The sequence below is a fragment of the Talpa occidentalis genome, unplaced genomic scaffold (genome assembly GCF_014898055.3).
Source record: "Talpa occidentalis isolate TD23 unplaced genomic scaffold, MPIMG_talOcc4v2.1 talOcc4.6, whole genome shotgun sequence".
NCBI classification, from domain to species: Eukaryota; Metazoa; Chordata; class Mammalia; order Eulipotyphla; family Talpidae; genus Talpa; species Talpa occidentalis.
Window position 1 is genome coordinate 123,189,894 of NW_023604972.1, and position 20,305 is coordinate 123,210,198.

General features: G+C 43.0%; 1 protein-coding gene across 2 annotated transcripts in view; it reads left to right on the forward strand.

Annotated features, from left to right (window-relative positions):
- Nucleotides 1-20,305, forward strand: part of ADAMTS12 (ADAM metallopeptidase with thrombospondin type 1 motif 12) — a 181,202-nt gene that overhangs the window by 127,262 nt on the left and 33,635 nt on the right. Inside the window, exons 13-16 of one of the 2 annotated variants that reach the window (XM_037530308.2) lie at nucleotides 7,001-7,134; nucleotides 13,023-13,143; nucleotides 16,902-17,146; nucleotides 18,618-18,756. In XM_037530308.2, coding sequence (XP_037386205.1) covers nucleotides 7,001-7,134; nucleotides 13,023-13,143; nucleotides 16,902-17,146; nucleotides 18,618-18,756 — 639 coding nt within the window. The remainder of the gene's footprint in view (nucleotides 1-7,000; nucleotides 7,135-13,022; nucleotides 13,144-16,901; nucleotides 17,147-18,617; nucleotides 18,757-20,305) is intronic. The other variant, XM_037530310.2, reaches the window with a different exon arrangement.

Here is a 20,305-nt window from a genome sequence, read left to right on the forward strand (position 1 = left end):
ATTCAGAGGATACCATTGTAGTTTTGGAGTCATTTCAAAGGATTCCAAGGAAGCATTGATGATTCTGAGTGTGAGTCGTCTTTCTACTAGAAGAAGGAAAAGAAAATACGTTCAAAATAGTCATTCCTAGCAGGAGGAGAAAGGCACAAGAAAATACAAGAGAGTAGGAAGGTCTTCCTCAGAAATGAAAGAGCCAGCCTGGGCCAGAAATCAGCACTCTCGACGTACAGGACAGAAGAAAGGTCAGAAGAAAGGTCGTACAGAAGAAAGGTCAAAAGTAAAAGTAGGCACCTTCAAGGTTGCACACTTGGGGATAGGCAATACCTGGGGGAATAAAGGCAGCCTTGGCAGCACTTTCCCTGAGAAAGGACCAGTTACACACGTGTCCTGGAAATGAAAGTGAGTCACTAACCACTAGTTATAGAGTAACGCCAAATAGACTTAGGCAATTTGTTGTTGTTCAAGGGCAGGATGAAACAGAAAAGATTTTCCTGAGTTAACGAGATCTGAGACCAGGTAAAAAAAAAAAAAAGCAAATTTTTGTGATTTTTAGGTTTTGAAATTTCAAACATAAGAGGAATCAAAAATGGCAGCCAAACAAAGAATGAAAAGTATGTTTGGGGGTGATTTGCTCCTGAAAGACTCTAGTGCTTTGCCCACTTTGGGTTTCCAAAGTACTCTGACAGCTATTGGTTGTCACAGTAACCAGCAATCTCTGCTTCTTGCCCCCAGCGGATTAGCATTATTCATGCTCTAGGGGAGTCAGTCCTTTGGTTATTGCTGCAATTAGTTCTGGAGCCAGGTATTTGAATACAGGAAAATGCATGTATATATTCACCTGCACGCCAAAAGACACTACTGATGAAAGGACAGCCAGTTGACACCACCTAGACTATACTCTGGCTAGTCTCTGCTTTGTTGAAAGTCTTTGGTCAGTGGTGCTATCCACCTGGAATGAGATTCAGCCTTCCAGAACTAAGGTGACATAACCACCCCGTGGTGGTTGAGAGGTGCTTAGTTAAGAACCCACTGTCACCCTATCCCTCTTGTAGATTTGGATAAGTGTGTGCTGACCTCTGGTGGCTCAAGTACCTGGACTTGGAGTAAAAAGATGTGGCTCAGCGTGGCTTTTCATTTATTTTCAAGCACGTATCACCTGCCAACATTTTGCATAACAAAGCAATAGGTTTCAAAGAAATGAGTTATAAGAGTAGACATGCATCTCAGTTGTTTGGAGTGATTGCTTTCCATCTGTTCCTGGCACTGAAGCTGTATAAACCAGGCATATTGGAGGGTCTTGTCCCCTCTAATGCTCTCGAAGAGTGAGTGATCTCCTAGCATTGAGTATTCCCATGGTCTGCCCACTAAGTTCACAGCCTACCTGAGCTGTAAGGCTCCACCCTCCAGTCCAGTAATTTTCCTTAAAAAGCCATTCACAACGTTCTTTATCTCACTTTCCTCTGCAATGGAGGGAGGAAAAGTAGAAGACTCACTAACCCATATTCCCAGCAGACGCAGCTCTGCAAAGAGACAAAGATGGAAGTCTTCCTGGGCCAGAATCCTTCCTGCCCTTCCCTCTTGCCCCTCTTGCTGCCCTGGGGGGTTACAGGCAGATGGCAACATGGAAGCTGAAATCAGTCCATGCTGAGATGGATGAGCAGGAAGGTAGGAGGAGGATGGCTTTGACCTCCTATTTGTGGATTTCTTGTGATGTGGAAAAAATAAACTCCGGACCATTTTCTGTAAGGAATCGACATTTTGTGCTACTGGCAAGAAAATCCATTCCTGACTGATAATGACGACAGTTTGTATTAAACATATCAGTACTTGCTTGGTGCCAGGTACTTCTCTCAGCACTTTATACACATTCCCCTAATTTTATCTCCAAAAAACATCCTGTGAGGAAATTTAAGTTTTTGACCCAATTTGATTAGCTAATAGATTTCGAGAACTTAAGATACTTGTCCAAACTTTCATGACAGTGAAGACTTAGCCCAGGTCTGACTTGCAGCTAAATGGTAACCACTCAGAGCCTAGGGTCAGTTCATTTCCTTGAAACTATACACAAGTTTTGAATTTTAATTGAGATAATCATATATTTTTAAAATATTTCATGGTTGAAGAGCTCTGGGGAAGGAAAAGAGCCTCTACAACTCTTGATATCATGAGAAATGTCCACTTTATCAAACTCATCTATCTTGTCTTTGAAACCACGTTTTTCTACATGTAAGCATCATGACAACGTTAACTGTATTTTTTAAACAATGTAAGTTGCAATTCCAAATTTGGTATCACCATTCTTAAACACCTTGACCAAAGGACAGAGCTTAAAAATATACAGTAAATAGAATACTGCCCTCGTCTAAAACATCCATGGCGTGGGCTTAATTCCTATTTAAAAATTAGTTCTGTTCTTGTTTTCATACTTTTCTGTGGTTATTGTAGAATATACAAGTTTTTTAAGCTTGCTTATGTTAACTAATAGATACTTTGACATATTTGGGGATTACAATAATATTACTGTGTCAGAAAGTGAAAGTACTATTTTGGATCAGCTAAAGTCACAGTCTTGGTGCTTGCTTGTTTAAGTTTTGATTGGGTTTTTGGTTAGGTTTGTGTTAGTTTTCTTTTTCCCTGAAACTGATCTGAACCTAGTCATTTAACTAAGCTTCTTTTCTTAAGTTAAATATGACCAGTTACAACATAAGAACACTTGAAGTTATGCCTTTTGCTTATGGGTTAGTATTTCTGGAAATCTGGAAAGAAACAACAGCCCTGCACATCACAGATACCGCCTGCTGGTGCACTTGCTTCAGTGTCCCAGTGGCCTTCCCTTACAAAACACAAGTTCAAATATAAAACTTTGTGGAGTTTCAATACAGTCACCACAGGGCACTCAACCAAGCATGAGGCCCTGTATGACTGCATAGACTCATACCCACAGAATCTTGCCAGCAAATGGATTTTAGAAACTGGATTTTAGAAATATTTACTTTTTTTATTGAGGAACATTAGTTTACAGCACTGTGTGATTCAGAGGCATGGGATCACACCTCCTCAGAGAAACTGGCCTTTTTTTTAAAAAAAAAAGATTTATTTATTTATGCATACAAGAACAGGGGTACAGGCCAAAGGTATGGGGAGGGGTAAGAGGATTTACCAGAGACAGTGGGGAACAGAACAGGCAGATTGACTGAAATACACTGCTGAGGGGAGCAACGAGCTAGTCAGGAGAGGTCTGCTGTGCCATGTGGGTAGCTCCCTGGCCGGGGATAGAACTCGTGCTGCAGTGGTTGTGGATAGCTTCATAGGTTGCGTCTTAACTCCTTGCACCACCCGGGAGGACCTGGCTTTTTTTTTTTTTTTTTTAAGATTTATTTATTTATACAAGAACCGGGGTACAGGCCAGATACACGGGAAGGTGAGAGGATTCACCAGAGACAGAGCGGGGAGCAGAAGAGCCAGACTGATGAAATACGCTGCTGAGGGGAGCAGAGGGTGAGACAGGAGAGGTCTGCCCTGCCATGTGGGGCCCTCGCCGGCCTGCTGGGATTAAACCGGCTCTGCAGAGGCTGCGGACAGCTTCACAGCGCGGCGCTCAACCGCCTGTGCCACCAGGGGAGGCCACTGGCTTTTTTTTTCCAATGGTGAAATTCAAATTGCAAACTACTAAAAAAATGGGAATTGCATCAATACTTTCCCTTGACCTAAAAAAAATTCATCCTTCTTAACAAGTTTTGTCTTTGGTTTCTAATGCTTGCTAAGATCATTAGTTAAAAATGTTGTACCCATTCTGTTTCAGCGGAATTAAAATGTATCCCAGGATTAAGTAAGTTTATTCAGTCACCTAAACTACCTTTGAGAGGATTAATCAGATAGTGTGAGGGTGAGAGTTCACTAGGAAATTAGAGTTTTCACTTAGCTGAGTTATAAATAGATTTGAAAACGAGAGAGAAAAAGTCACATAGCTTAGACAAAAGATTGTGTCAGAGCAGATGAGTAAATCTGAGACCATGGAGATTCTCAACTCTAGGGAGATTATTGAATCTCCAACTTGAGGCAGGGGACGAGAGCCTCCGGTACGCCTGATGTCACTGAGGAACCCAGGCCATCCATCACCGCCCTGCCTCGTTCTGCAGAACCCTGTGTCATAGGCCACCTAGTGGCATTACCAGGGCACCGGGAAAGACAGGGCCTGGAGGAGGAGAGAGGGGAACAACGTCAGGTTTGGCCTTGCAAATTGCTTAACCATCATCACTAACGATGACCTAGCATGGGGCTCTTTCTGATCTCAATTACACCTGTGCTCATAGGTGTGGCGGCTCTGAGAGGACAGAGCAGCCGGTCTGTGCACTGTTCTTGTTGCCACAAAGGTTATCCACTAGAGGCTCCTAACACTCCACTACCCACCTCGATTACACGCAACCAAAATTTGTGTCTCTTATGTGCGATGCGCTTAAGCTACCTTGTCCAGCCTTGAAGGGCGTACAAATCCTAAGTTGTACAAGCAAGGTGAAGAGAAGTCAAAATCACAGCCCGCTCTTCGTGGAGCTGTGATCACAGGGAACGGAGACCTTTCCAAGTTTTCTTTTTTGAGGGCCAGAACATTTTCAAAAGGGAGATATGCTTCTCATAAAAAATGCACATATGCGTAACAGAATGCAATAAAGTAAAATCTCCATGTTCCACCATGCTTAGGGTAGTCCTCCAACGAACCCATAGTTAACAGTAAGTTACCACTTGCATGCAAGTGGAATCATGTTTCCCCCATCCTGCAACACTTCTGAGTCACTGAGCACTAAGTGACTGCAGATCACCATATTCAGGCCCTGCGAGAGAACACTAGAACAGAATCCAGTTGGTATTCTACCAAGTTTGAGCCTCAGATATGATCCATGAATAAATGCATTCCTTAAAACATGAAGAGTGGTTACTTTAAGGAGCTCATCGAAGACACTTCTTTTACATTAAAGAAAATTTTGTGTTTGTCAATTAGGGCTTACTCATTACTGGGCTTCTCTGAAGCGAAATGACCAGGTATAGCTCTGCTACTCCTACCACGAGATCTTGGGAAACTTAATCTTTCTAGGTCTCAGTTTTGTCATCTATGAAATGAGGATGATAAAAGAACTAACTTCAACTAACTTGAGTTGTAATTGTTAAAATGAGGTAAGATAGCCATTGCGAAGCACAAGGGCCGGGAGATGATGTTTGAATAAAATATTGGCTGCCATTTTAACAAGCAAAATTCCTTTTGACACTACATTAACAAGACTGGCAAAGGTTTCTATACAGTTTTATCCTTCAGAGAGTAAGTCAAAGACACAAGCCCAGATGGAGCAAAATTAAGACAAAATTGGAACTTCATCATTCTGGTATTCAATGCAATGTTTACCATTGGAAGGGGGTGTGTTTGCTCCGAGGACCCATTTATATAACCCTGAAAGTGAGTGCCTTCCTGAATTTTGCACCCTCGTTACCTCTCATCACAGCTCTCTCAGCATATTCAAATGGAATATTACTTTATGAAAGTTCCAGAAATATGCTAGGGCTGCTTTTTCTTTTTGTGTCCAAATACCAAAAGCCCAAATTCAAAAGCACAAATCAAAGTCATATTTAAAGTGGTTTTTTTTTTTTTTTTTCACTTCCTTCCATCTATTTGATAGCTCAGTGTTACATGAAATGATTCCCTGGACTCAGCACACCTGGATGGATGTTCGCATCCCTTGGAGGGCAGATTGCTCCCAGGTGGCTCCAGCTCAGGCGGTGACAGAGCTAATCCTGCTGCTGGAAAGACTTATGAGAATCCCAAGTCACGCCTTGTCCTGGAGACTTTTTCATTGGCACTTTGTGCAATTCTCTCTCCAGTTCTCTTTGACCATGTGCATTTTCTCAAATGACTGACCTACTGCACCTTACTGAAAATCATTTGATATTCTTTATTTGCTTTTACCTTTCCCCTTTAAGTTTTGAACAGATGTTTTTGTCTCAAGTTCATCCAGAGTGTCAGTGTTTGTAGCTTTTGCTTAGTGTATTTGTGTGAGTTTTATGCTTTGATTTCTGTGCCAAATGACTTCGAGTTTGGTCTCATTGAGGTCTCAGCTTGTCAAACTACCAAGAAACTAACAGCCAGCCCCACAATAAGCAGATCCAAAAGAGATCCCAAAAGGACCTATCTGAAGAATACATCCTCAAGTTTTCTATTTAAAACCAACAACACATGACATTCAAAATAAAATTACTGCTTGAATTCTTGTCATATGCATGTATGGCCTATTTAAAATTCTAAGACAATATGTCTTAAAAGTTATCATCTTTCTTGTTACTCTGTGTACAGATGTATAGGAAAGTATTTCAGTAAGTAAATCTTCAGTACAATTCTTATCCTGGAGATCACATTCATTCATTCATTCATTCACTCACGAGGGAGTCAAAAAATTGAATCTTTGACAGAATTCAGTGTAGGCCCCAGCATGATGGGACAGGCTAATATGATAAGCATCTTTGGCCAAAAAAGTAAATGCTTTATTTCTCTGTGGTTGTAAATCTGCATCCAGGGACTGTTGGGACTTGAAGAGAATAAGTGAGGATATTTGTTGGGAATCGGTACCCGGGTGGGGGTAGTAGTAAGCTACTACCTGGGAGGGCCCAACTCTCCCCTGAAGGTCCACTTACTTTGCTACAAACAGTGGGCAGGTGGCAGGCCTGTCTGGAGTCTGCATCACTGGTAGCTATTGCTTATTTTCTAGGTAGTCCTCAGTGACCATTTTTATAAGTACAGTTCAATGTTGGATTGAAAGGTCTCATCATTTATAACAAAGGGCACAGTGTTAAAGCAATCTTCCCTACTTAATTCATTGTAAAACTCCTTAAATGAGAAGAAAAAAAAAAGGCTACATTTCAGGATGTGTCACGTGCAGCATTTTGGGGGCATGCACGTGGGGGAAGGGTGCTAAGCAGAAACGCTAACTTGCAAGGATTTGTCTCTCTTTCACCCCAGCACATCCTTGTGAGCTCTACTGCCGACCCATAGATGGCCAGTTTTCTGAGAAAATGCTGGATGCTGTCATTGACGGTACCCCTTGCTTTGAAGGCGGCAACAGCAGAAATGTCTGTATTAATGGCATATGTAAGGTATTGGGTATGTTTCCTTAATCTACAACTTTCTGAAGTGATTTGTGTTAATTTAGCAAATCAGAGATTCTAACCTTTGACTGGCATGGCATTTGCATGTGTTTTTATATCTGGTCTGGGATGTTCATCGAAGCCAGAATTTTGAACTGAGTAGTTTTCCTCCTGCTCTCATCTGCCTTTCTTGTGCTGATGTGCTCTGTGATATTATTTCGGGCATGCAGTGGGGACAAACGGAAGGAGAACCAAATGAAAGGAGGAATTCCTAGGAAAAGTCACCCCAGATTATTTCAAGCTTTTGAAAATATGCTTGGGTTACTTCCCAATAGGATGAATGTAGGGGAAGGAATGGACACAGAGTAGGTTTTCTGATCCAGTGGACCAGGTAAAGGAGGATTCAGAGTCCTCAGTGGTTTCTTGCAGGTCTTTTATTGGGATTTAGCAGGTACACAGCAGGCAGGGGTGCTGGGGGCCGGGAGATTGGCAGGCCTCCCAGCCCCCAGCAAGTCTTCACTCTATCTGGGCTCTGGTTCTCTCTTGGCTTCGGCTTCTGCTTCTTTCTCAGCTTCTGTTGGTGTCCCCGTGACGCCTCCCTTAAAAGCCCAGTCTCAGCCCAGGTGAATCCCATCTACCTATGCCCACACCCTATTCCAGGTGCCTGCCATCAGGCACGCATTCAGGACCGCAAGGATCCATCATCTATCCTGATGGGGGTAAAAGCCTGATACCTTTTACCTTACCCTACAGTGAGTTTGAAGAAAGGCTAAAATTAATAATAGTTTGGAGAGTGTGTTTCACAAAGCAATTTTACATTGTATTCTCCAGTGATTACCAGCATGATCTTAGGAGAGAGGTGTTAGGTAATTATGAACCCGCTCTTCCGATTCCTACTTAATTTTTCCACACTGACTCCATTAATCAACTTTGCCCTCTGAATTACTTGGACCTAATTAGTTAATACTTTCATGTGGACGGCCGCAGAACTCTTTCCCATGGCTTGCAGTCACTTTTGCAAGGACTGATGAACAAGTTTTACTATCCAATACCCAGGCATAAGTCTCAGTTTTTAGTCAATGAAAGAAAAACTGTATAGAAATACTTATTTATCTGTTAGTATAACATAACAGTTTAGTACTCCAGCTCCAGAATATGAACTCAGTGCTGTTACTTACTAGCTATAGGGTCCTGTATGTCTTTGTAAGACTACATTTCCTTTCCCAAAATTGGGATATACATTTACTTTCCTAATTGGGGCTGTCAGAAAGATTAAACAAGCGCCATCTATAGTAAGCCCTTAACAGAGCCCCCAGCACACAGATACTCTTAATAAATTATATTCGCTTTGCAAATATTTGGCATAGTTTCCCTTACACTGGGCTACATTGCCCCTGTGAAAGAAACCTTCCTGCCCACAAATGTTCAGCACCCTGGTGGGTATACTTTTCACCTTGAAGTTGCGCATTGATTTATGTCCCTCGTGAGCAAAGCACGGGAGCAAGGCGATGCTCCCAGGAATGAGTGAGCTAACAGGAGGCCGTCATCAGAAGCTAATTTTGAAAGAGCTTAGAAAAATGCTCTTTTAGATTCACTAATTACCATTGTACCTACAAAGAGCCAAACATAACTAATATATTTTTGGTTCGATCTGTTCCCCAGAGAGGGAAAAGATTTATTTAGCTAACTCAGGCCCCAAAACAACTCCACCACTGTCTAAAGCAGAGGTTCTCAAGCCTATTAGAATCACCTGGAGAGCTTTTACAAACTGCTGCCCTCTGGGCTCTCTTTCAAATCTACTAATTCAGAATCTCTGGGACTGGCTGTCTGGGTACTGATGTTTTCAGAGCTCTCTGGGAACTTGCCATATATAACTTGGGTTGAGAACTGCAGCCACACAGAAATGAATGGGATGCTAAAATTAGCTTTAAATACCTTTGCATGTATAGAGATGGCATCTTGAGCAGGCTTTAGAACACATAGGCATTTTGAACAAAATATAATGGGCCTTGGGATCCTCTCTTGAAACCTATTCAGTCAACTTAATACAATAAGCCAGATACTCTCAGCTTCCAGAAACTCCTTCTTTTTGGAAACCCGGTAAAACCTTTTAGAAACTAATTACCCACTGTCTCTACCACACTGAACTGAGTTTTTAAGCTGGAGAATTATGTCAAATCAAATTCACCTCTCACCCCCACATCTGTTCTGGGTCAACACAAATGCAACCCTTTTTGGCTCCTATGATCAGCCTGCTCTGTGCTGCATAAAATAAAAAGTCAACATGTGAATTTGTGCCTTTACAAAGTCATTGTCTTTGATCCCATTTGAGTCCTTAACCTTACTTGGTGATCTTCCTTACCTACCCTGTTAATTTCCTCTTACTCCTCTCCTGAAGACCTCTCGCAAAGCCATTTTGGTCATATCAGTGAGAGACTGAACACCTCCAAATCAATTCTTTCTCCCCAGAGTGGGCCATTTCAGATCTCTATCCAGAATGTCAGACCCTATCTCTTGGATCTCAAAGTTACGGTGAGGAAACGTTCTTGCTTCTGTCCATTTATTAAAGCGCTTTACCTGTCGTTAGCTAAGTGTAGTTCTCTCTGATTTCCCACTCAAAGTTTCTTTGGCTGGGAGGGAGTTTCATTTCAGCCAGGCATTCTTGCAGTCTCTCCCTTTGCCAAGGGACTGTAGACAGAAATGATGCATTCTGGGTGGGTTAGGTCATGGCGCCAGCTGTTATTTCAGTTCTTAGTCACTTAAGAATTTACAAGTAAAAGAATGTTATCTCATAAGCAAAAAATGAAAATTGGTAAAAATACATATTACTTATTCACTCATGTTGGGTGACCTGATTTCTCTTTAAGTTTTATTCAAGATAATATGCCCTTCAGTTCAAATGACAAGGTCAAGAATTGATTGATATATTCCACACAGGAAAGGAAATCACCGTCAGTATAAAAGGATATCAGGGCCTCCCTGGGGGCGCAGTGGTTAAGTCTCAGCACTATCAAGCTATCGCCAGCCAATGAGGCATGAGTTCGATCCCCGGCCAGGAAGGTGATCAACACAGCGCAGCAACACTCTCCTGTCTCGCCCGCTGCTCCCCACAGTATATTTCAGTCAATCAGCCTGTTCTGCTCCCCACTCTGTTTCTGGTGAATCCTCTTCACCCTCCGCACCTCTGGCCCACACCCCAGTTCTTGTATGCATAAATAAAATAAATCTTTAAAATAAAATAAAAGGACATCAGAATAAAAATGTTTGTAAGACATTATGCTACTTTAAATAAGCCAGTTGCAGAAGGACAAATGCTGCGTGATTCCACCATGAAAATCTAAATTATTTGCAAGTTATTCATTTGGGGGTAATATCTAAAATGTGTAAGAAACTCCTACAACTCAGTAGCAGGGAAAAATAACTCAAAAAATGGGAAAAGAACTGGAATAGATATTTTCTAAAGAAGGCATAAAATGGCCAAAAGTTATATGTCTCTAAACATGAGGGAAATACAAATCAAACTCATATGTGGTCCCCAGAGGTGGAAGGCAGTTACCATTGGAAACTTGATGTCAAGGGTAGTATTTCAGTTATTCACAAAGTTCTCGTCCTGGAGATGGGCTGCGCAGCTTGGTGCCTATAGCTCACAACACTGTGTTGTGCACTAAACATTTGCTAAGAGGGTAGATCTCATGTTAGATGCGCTTATCACAAGAAAGAAGCAGATGTAGGGAAAATTTTGGAGGTGATGGGTGTCTCTTATCATGACTGTGGTGATGACCTCACAGGTGCTTATGGATTCCAAACTTATCAAAATGTGCACATGAAATATGTGCGTGTTTATCAATTATATCTCATTAAGCTGTTTATTTTTTAAAAAGTCAGTGTGACGGGAGTTAAGTGATTCATTTTTTTAAAAACACAAATGCCCATTGGGTGGCCATCTAGTCTCTTAAGAGTCCCGTCCGAAGAGTCTGTCCACATTTGGTGACAGCAGCAGCAGAGCCCCTCAGATGTCCCCGAAGGCAGAAAGACAGCCTTGCTGTGGGCCCTGTTTCCAGATCACGGGGTGACAGGCAATGACATCTGTTTATTATTCCCTGAGGACCCTTGTGTTTTATGTACAACTCTCAGGACTGGCTTCTATCTTCATCTATCTCTGCTACATATGTAAGCAGTGTTGCTATGCTGTGTGCAGCTGATGGGAGAAGTAAATAAGGTGAAGTCATCCCCATTTAATATGCAGTGGGACAGCAGATTGGGGCGTGGTGTCTCTTTCCTCACCTAGCACCCCCTACCCCAGGTATAAAGGCAGGTGTTGCTGGAGAAACATGGTCACTCAGCAAAGGAGATGAGCACAAGAAACTGTTTTGTGGCTTTCTTTCCTTTATTCTTCACACTTTTTAACCTGTCCTCTTCTGGTAGAGATGTAAAAAACATTCTTAAAAATGAACACGTCTGAGTAAAGTTTGTTCAGCTCATCTCAAGTCAGTGAAGTAATGAAGGTCCTTGGGACAAGATTTGTCAAGTTCAGCTTATGAGAGGGTACTCGAGCTTGACATAACATGTCACGTACGAAGATTTGGACTTCTGTACATGACCGCTGAAGGCATCTGTCCAAACAATTTATTTTCCTTCCATTGTGATTAGTATGATTAAGTGTTGGTTGTTTTTTTTTTTTTTTTTAAGTAAATCTCTTAGCACTTTATTTTTTTCCTCAATTGGGTCAAGAAGCACACACTCTTTAAATTTAAAGAAATCAGATGATGAATCTGAAAAATGAAGCTGGTTTCTGTCAGTGGGCATCGTCTGTTTAACTGTGGGGAGCTATATCTAAAATTCAAACAATTATTCTTTTCAGTAGATTGGAGGTGGCTTTAAAATAAGCAAGAACATGATCTTTAGGAAAAAAAATCAAAATAACGACTGGGCACAAATCTTCCCCAACAGGAAAGAGAACCATGACTGATAGAATATGGTTTAGTTTTGCAATTTTTTTTTTAACCTCTGCAGTGTGGTTAGGAGCACAGGTCCTAGAAGACAGCAAGCGTCATGACTTTCCATCTGAGTCGGGATTCTTTGGTCTCTGACTGCACAGCACCCCCTGTTTAATTGCTCCCCTTTTCAGAATGGGAATCTTAGGATGGGAAAGATTTGGCCATATAGACGGACTGAGGCGAAGGAATCGGCAGAGGGAAAGCTGATGAGTCAGTGGACAGTGACACAACCCTGAGGAGAGATGGGTCCAGAGCACAAGAGCAAGGGTAGTCTTGGCTGAGCAAAATAATCAGTCCTTCCCCTGTGGAGTGGAGGAGGCCGGGATGGCTGGGACATGGCTAAGTGCAGTGGGGACTGGGGCCTTGGAGGCTCCTAAGTGTCTGGTGCTTGGTCCTCTGCTCAGAGATTTCATCCCATGCAGCTTAAAAGCCAGGTTGTCTTCCATGGCTGTTGATTCACATTCTGTCCTCAGACAGAAGCAAAGAGATCACTCCAGTGTGGATTGGAAAGGGAGTGAGGAGGCGAACTACAGGTAGAGCAACTGCATCAGCCCTGGGAAGTCTCAGCAGAAGGGGAGGGGCATGAGGTTTGCCTGTCCGAAGGGACTTGCTGTCCCAACACTGATTCCGTACACTTCCATAGTTAAATTTTCGGAACTGAGTTTCAAATCAGCATGTGACTTCAGGAAAATTAGAGCCTCTCAGTATGTCTGAACAGTTTATTTCCTTTACCGTCCCAGGTGCTTTGGTTACTCCTCTGGCTGCTGCCAGGGAAAGGAAACATTTGTTCTTGTATTTGCCACCAGCCCCAAGTTCAGCAGGAGGAAAGGGAAGGCAGGAGCCCCAGGGAGGTGTGGCTCCTCCTGCCCGCACCCCTCACCCCAGCTCTCTCCCCTGCAGGCTGTGGGCTGTGACTATGAGATCGACTCCAGTGCCACCGAGGATCGCTGTGGTGTGTGCCTGGGGGATGGCTCTGCCTGCCAGACCGTGAGGAAGGTGTTCAAACAGAAGGAAGGATCTGGTAAATGAACAAATAAATCTTTGAAGCAATAGAGGAATTGAGAAGGGGGTGGACAGGGCAAGATTGATTGCTGTTATCTTTAAGTTGATTGTGACTTTCAGAGAATTCAATATGGAATCTAGCCTTCACTACAAAAGAGATAAGGGCTCTTTGGCAGTTCTGGGAAAGGGGTTGATTGCTAAGCAATTGCAGGAAGTGTCACACTAACTAGAGGTTTAAATGGACTGGTAACGAACTATAGAAATGGTCTCTGAAAGTATAGTCTAGCAGTTTGCTTGTTTAACTAAGGGCTACAATGATACTTTCACATGCATTCTAGAGTACAGTCATGTCTGCCCCAAAAGGTACGTGAAGGTTGAAATATTGGTCAGAAGGGTGGTGAGCACCCTCTGCTCATTCAGAGGGGTGAGGAACCACCCCAGATAGATGACTGAGAGATGATAGATAGGTAGATAGATAGATAGATAGATAGATAGATAGATAGATAGATAGAAAGTGTTGCTAAGGACTTTCACACTGAGAAGTAGCATCTTCCCTCCCCGTGGATTTCAGAAACTCTCTAGACTGAGAGGTCAGAGCTCACACTGTGTGCCAGTCCACCAAGCTTTGGCAAGAAGTTCCTTGCCTTCATCCGTTTGGTGTCAATTGAATTGTACATTTGTTTTATTGTGATATGGATGCTCCCAATAAATTCTTAATGTGGTGATGAATAAATAAATGAATGAATGAATAAATAAAATGGACTGGTGCCTATGCTCAGGAGCAGGTGTCGGAATGTAGTCCCTGGGAGAGGATCCAGGGCTGAAGACTAGTGAGAGAAATGGAGCCACAACTTGGGGAGAGAAGAGATCAAAAACTGTTTTAAAAGATGCAGACATAGGGCAGGTTCTGTATGTGGGGGCAGAAAGCCAGCAGTGGTTTAAAGGCAGCAGGATCAGGGCACACCTGCAGAGGAAAGGCAAGGCAGGGCTGCTTCCGGTCTGTCTGCATCCCAAGTGCTCCCTCAAAGGGGGTCCCACCCTGTGGTCCCTTATGTCTCCCCAGGTAGCTTCTGCCACCTTAAGTCCCCCTACCAACCTATACTCTGCTGGTTTGTATCACGATTACCTTTTACAATGTTCCTTCTTTGTGCAGCTTCGGGCTACTAATAATCCTTGGGAGTGGAGAGCCCTTCCTCACCCCAAATCAGATTTGATACCCCGCATATTTGTCTTCAGTTAAAACACTTCTTGTAGAAACTTAGCACCGACAGTGATTTGTAGCTGTTGGGTTTTGGCAGGAAGCTTAATGTAGACCTGGGGAAGATGAAGGTTACTCTTTGTTTAGGTTCCCCCGATAGGAATTCCAGTGCATATATTTTATTGAGGGGTCAGGGAAGTGAAACAGGGAAAGGAATGCAATCAAAAAAGAGGGTGTCATTAAGCCAGTGTTGAACTTGTACATCAGACTTTTCCCACTCCAGGGGTGAAGGAGTTGGGACAGTAGACGCCAACTCTCACCAGTCATTGCATGAGGCCATTTTGGGCTGCAGGGGGTGGGCTCAGTGTGTTATATTCTCTGGATGCCGTAGAGATGCTGATGCTGGGAGTAGGGAGTCCAGTGTGCACTACCCCATAGGACCCTTGGGGAGGGGGCAGTGTCTCAGCAGAGGGAGATGCCAGGCACAGAAGTGATGAGTGCATTCAGATACAGTAGCACCCCTTTCCTGGGTAGGTCTTGGCATCCATCTCCTAGGCAGGCTTACCCCCCAGAATGAAGTTACTTAGTTGCTTCCCAGAGTATGGGGTGCATTGATTAAATGACCTCTTGTTCCCTAGTAAGCATAACAGTGGATAATCTAAATTTATTTAAATTCCATCCTATCTTTTCATCTTTGACTATCAAATTAATAAGATTGAATTGTAAAATGAAATGTTTGTCTTTCCCTTTGGAATTATCTTTGGAGGATTATAGCCCACATCCTTGATTGTTGGCCTCATTATGCATGAAATAAGTATTCTTTGCATTATGGATTAGGAATGTGAGTAAATTAAAGTCCTAAGTCTTTTCCTTGAGCTGGTTATGAATCAGTAGTCTGCTGTCTCAGGCAAGGGTATAAAGGCCAATGGGAATTCATCAAGTATTATGAGACACAGTTTGGTCCCCCTAATAGGACCTGCCCATTTGGAAACTGGCATAAAGTTGTGCCTGGACCCAGCTTCTGAGCAAATCACCCCAGCTGGATACTCATTCCCAATTTCCCATGTCTCTGAGTGTCCAAGAGAGAGGGAGATGTCAGGGCACCATCAGGTGACAGACGCAGGCTTTGTTTCTGCACTGAAAAGCTAGTGCATGTCCAGTGGGAAATGACCAGAACCTTAAGACCATGTTTCATCTGGAAAGGTTAAAGGAACAAAGAACGTCTAACTTAGAAAGGGCAAAGTAGGGGCCTCCCTGGTGGTGCAAGGAGTTAAGCACAGCACTATGAAGCAGTCCGCAGCCTCTGCAGCATGAGTTTGATCCCCGCTGGCCAGGGAGCAATCCACATGGCACAGCAGACCTCTCCTGTCTCACCCGCTGCTCCCCCTCAGCAGTGTATTTTAGTACATCTGCCTGTTCTGTTCCCCACTCTGACTCTGGTGAATCTTCTCACCGGCCCCCCCCCCCCACACCTCTGGCCTGTACCCCAGTTCTTGTATGCATTAATAAATAAATCTTTAAAAAAAAAAAAGAAAGGGCAAAGTAATCAAATATCAGAGCTGGCAGGGACATCAGACATCATCTCATGCAAGCCCCAGCGTCATGTAGATGACATTCAAAGAAGTTGATGATGTCATAGAGCTCACTCATGCAACGAAGAAATTAGAACTCAAATGTTCTCACCTCTAGGCCCCAATCCTCTCTCACAATGCCATCCCCAAAATCCATGTTCTTTTCTTTGATGGCAATGGTAATGGTTCTTAAGATATAGGACACATGCATAAATACTTAGCATAGAGTTTGGCAAATAGAGACAGTGCTAATTCCCTTTCCCCCAGTTTGCCTCCTACCACAACAACCAATAAGCAAGGTAAAGAATGTGGCCAGAATTGATCATCTTTAAATGATGTCCGCTATGCTTTTTCAGAAGGCTGGATGAGAAAGTAAAATATAAATTCAGATTTCAGCAAAATGTGAGAAAAAATTCTAATTTATTGTCCAGCACATAAAAGGGTATGTTCGGAATGCATTTCCATCACAAGCTAGAGTCAAGAGCACCAGGTGGCAATCAATCCAAGATTCCCTCCAGAATTCTTTGATGAATTTAAGCTGTGATTAACTCACTTCTGAGAGTCTGTCTTTAACGTGCAGGTAATGAGGATAAGGAAAAGGATGTAACCAATGCAATATTTAGAAAGATTAATCTGATAGCTGCAAAAAATGGGGGAGCAGAGATGCTAATGGAAAGCCACCCAGGGACTGTAAAAATTTTGAACTAAACATGCAATCACAGAAAAATAAATGCTGGATCAACCACACAAGCTTCAGAATCCAATTTACATTTTTTCATCCTCTTTATAAAACTGAATACTGAGTCACTCAACTGAGAATTCTGCTCCTGGCCAACATCTCTAAAATTCCCTATCATCAGTGCTTCTGCCAATCCCACTTACTACCCATGAGGGACACAGGGCTTTGAATGGTGGAGATGCTGGCAAGAGGGTAAGTGTCAGATCAGAAACAGGGTGTGTTCAGCTACGCTAGTGTGACTTTTTCATGATCATATCTTCTCTCCTTAGGTTATGTTGACATTGGACTCATACCAAAGGGAGCAAGGGACATACGGGTAATGGAGATTGAGGAAGCTGGAAACTTTTTGGCCATCCGGAGTGAAGACCCGGAAAAGTATTACCTCAATGGAGGATTTATTATCCAATGGAATGGGAACTACAAGCTGGCAGGGACGACCTTTCAGTATGATAGAAAAGGAGAACTGGAGAAACTGATGGCCGCAGGTCCCACCAATGAGTCGGTGTGGATCCAGGTAAAGCAGAGGGGAAGGGAGCTGCAGATATGTACATTAGTTGGCATTTTCTAATTTTCTTTTCCTAGATGTTTGCTAGGAGACATTAATCAAGAACCCTTAAAGCAATTTCTAACAAGGAACAGGGAGGGGAGCACAGTTAGTTTATGCCATTGATCTTTTCTCATCCAAAAATTGCTTAAACCTCCATAAGGAAATGCCAGGGGCCTTCAAATCATCCTTCAAGAGGTTTGAGCTTCATTATGATTGACACAGGTTGTTTCTATGAGGATGAGTCCCTCGAGGATAAAAGGACACCATCAGTCTGTGTCACTCAGGGGGAGTTGCCAGGTAGTTTCCAGCAAAGGTGAAGAACTAACATGGTTCTTTCACAAGTCATAATATAGTTGCCTCAGGCTAAAGGTTTGACTTGGTGAAATTCATCCAGAAGAGGGGTTGAATGCAGTATGTGCTCTTCAAAAGTGTCTGTGATTTGTGTTTCATGTTAGCAAAGAACAACTGAAAAAGAATGGATTAATAATGCCAGGAGAGGCATAGCTGCTTGGGGGTGACAGGTAGCTCGGGAGGGGTCAGACCCAATGACACGCAGGTGATAGAGGGAAGCAGAGCCAGAAGATCAGAGCACTCTTGGAAGTCAGAGCTCAAGGCTTGACGACTGCATTCCGAAAGTGTCAGGAGATCTTGCAATTTACCTGCCACGTGGGAAAGGATTTAGAGGTGGGCATCCCCAACCCATGAAGCAGCCCAACTCACAACCTCTAAGTTTAAGATAAATCCATTTTAAATGTCTGCTAAGTAAATTGCTGTAGAAGAGGACGGTCCTAAGAGTAGTATACTTAGGCTAAAACTTTTGACTATTTTTACCCCAGATCTGCTTACTATTCTTTAAAAGAACAAACCAGCATGCAAGCTAGAGAAGAGTATCATAAGGCAACAACAATGGTAAAATTAATGCCTATTGATTACTAGCTACATGCCAAGCACTGTTCTAATCATATCTAATTATTTTACATTCATCATTTGAATTTCACTGAAACCCAACAAATAAAAACCCTATTATTATCCTCACTTTGTAAATGGGGAAACTAAGGTACAAAGAGATTAAGTAACTCACTTATAATTACAAAGTTAGTGAGTACACGGGGGTACAAGGTGATGAATAGTGAGGGGCACATCTCACTATTCCCTCAAAGCAATTTCCAAATGATGAGATCTCTCTGTTTACATGAACTGGAATTCCATGGAAATTCAGCCAGTAATAACAGAACGGAGAAGACTAGATAGCCATCGATACAGATATAGATGTAGAGAAAGGTAGAGTAGGGGCAGGGCTGTCTTCCCTTAATGTCATTTATTCCAGTGCATGCACCATAGTTACTTCCAGGTCACAGATGCTGTGAGGTGCATTTACATGACAGAGCCAGTATAAAGTCATGGCTGAGTTTGACATGACCCCTCTCTTGCTTCTTAGCTTCTATTCCAGGTGACCAACCCTGGCATCAAGTATGAGTACACAGTCCGGAAGGATGGCCTTGACAATGACGTAGAGCAGCTGATGTACTTCTGGCAGTATGGCCGCTGGACAGAGTGCAGCGTGACGTGTGGGACAGGTGAGAAACAGCTGCTGTCACTAGAGCCCTGTGGGCTTCAGAACAGGCTGTAGAGGCAGCGTGAACTGGTTGTGCGCTCTGGATCTGCAGGGCACTGCAAATGGCTCCAGGCTCTCTGTAGGGGGTGGGTGTGCTGGTGCTGGTCTAAAGGGAGAGGCAGTTTTTCTTTGCCATCTTTCTGTACTGGTCTTCATGGAAGGTTTTGTTTGAAGAAGGGTTGCATGTCTTCTAAAAAATCCAAAGCAGGAAGACTTAGGAACCATCGTACTGATGGAGGCCGAAGGACCACAAAAGTAGAAAACCCACTCACGTTTGCTGTACATAAAGGCCAAAAGCAAAATGAAACCAGCTCTCTGCATTCCCAGCCCAGTCTTTTTTTTCTATCTCCAGTTTACCAATTTTTTATCTCTACTTGGAGAGTAGTTTCTTCTCACAAAGTCAAGCTTTGGAGAGATTCCACTGCCAAGTATTAGGTGGGGAGATTCTGCTACCGTAACAAAGAAATAAAAATGTCACGGGTTCAACACTGTGAAGGTTTACAGTTGTCTTTCCTTATCCAGGGTTTCAGTTCCTGCGGCCAACCATGACTTGAAAAATGACATACTGTAAGATGTTTTGAGAGCAAGAAAGATCACATTCACTTTTTATTACAGTGTATAAAAAGTTATAATTGTTCTGTTTTATCATTATTGTGGTTAATCTCTTACTGTGTCTAGTTGATAAATAACCTTTATCATCAGTATGTATACATAGGGAAAAAGTGCAGTATATTGAGGATTTGCTACTGTCCACAGTCAGGCATCTACTGGGGATATTGGAACATATCTCCTGTGGAGAAGGGGGAACTACTGTATTTTTTTTAAAGATTTATTTATTTATGCATCCAAGAGCTGGGGTGCAGGCCAGAGATGTGGAATGGGGGTGAGACCCACCAGAAACAGAGTGGGGAGCAGAACAGGCAGATGTACTGAAACACACTGCTGAGGGGAGCAGTGGGCGAGTCAGGAGAGGTCTGCTGCACCATGTGGGTTGCTCCCTGGCCAGGGATCAAACTCATTCTTCAGTGGTTATGGATAGCTTCATAGGTTGCATCTTAACCCCTTGCACCACCAGGGAGACCTGGAACTACTGTATTTTTAACTCAGTGTGCGTTGACACAAGTTGCCTTCCCCGCTTCATCTTGTAGCTAAGACATCTGAATGTGTGGCTTCCAGTTTGCCCCACCGGGAAGGAGAAATGGGAAAGGCGGGCTGGCTGTTATTAATGCTCTTGGCCTGCAAGTGACATTGTTCACTTTGCTCTCATTCCATTGCTTGCCCTTAGCCCTGTGGGCACTACTGGCTGGACACTGGATGGGAGCTTATGGACATTTGTAGAGCATAACTGTCTCCGCTATGGTGTTTAATGAATTTACCCACAGCCTGCGAGGGTTGGGGCCATCTCTGTCAAGTTCTTAGGACTTTTGGGGGTTTTACTAATAGTGTTTTGGGGGCGGTTAATAGACCGATCTATGAGGAAGCCACTGCCTCTCTTTCTCCTTTTGGATCAT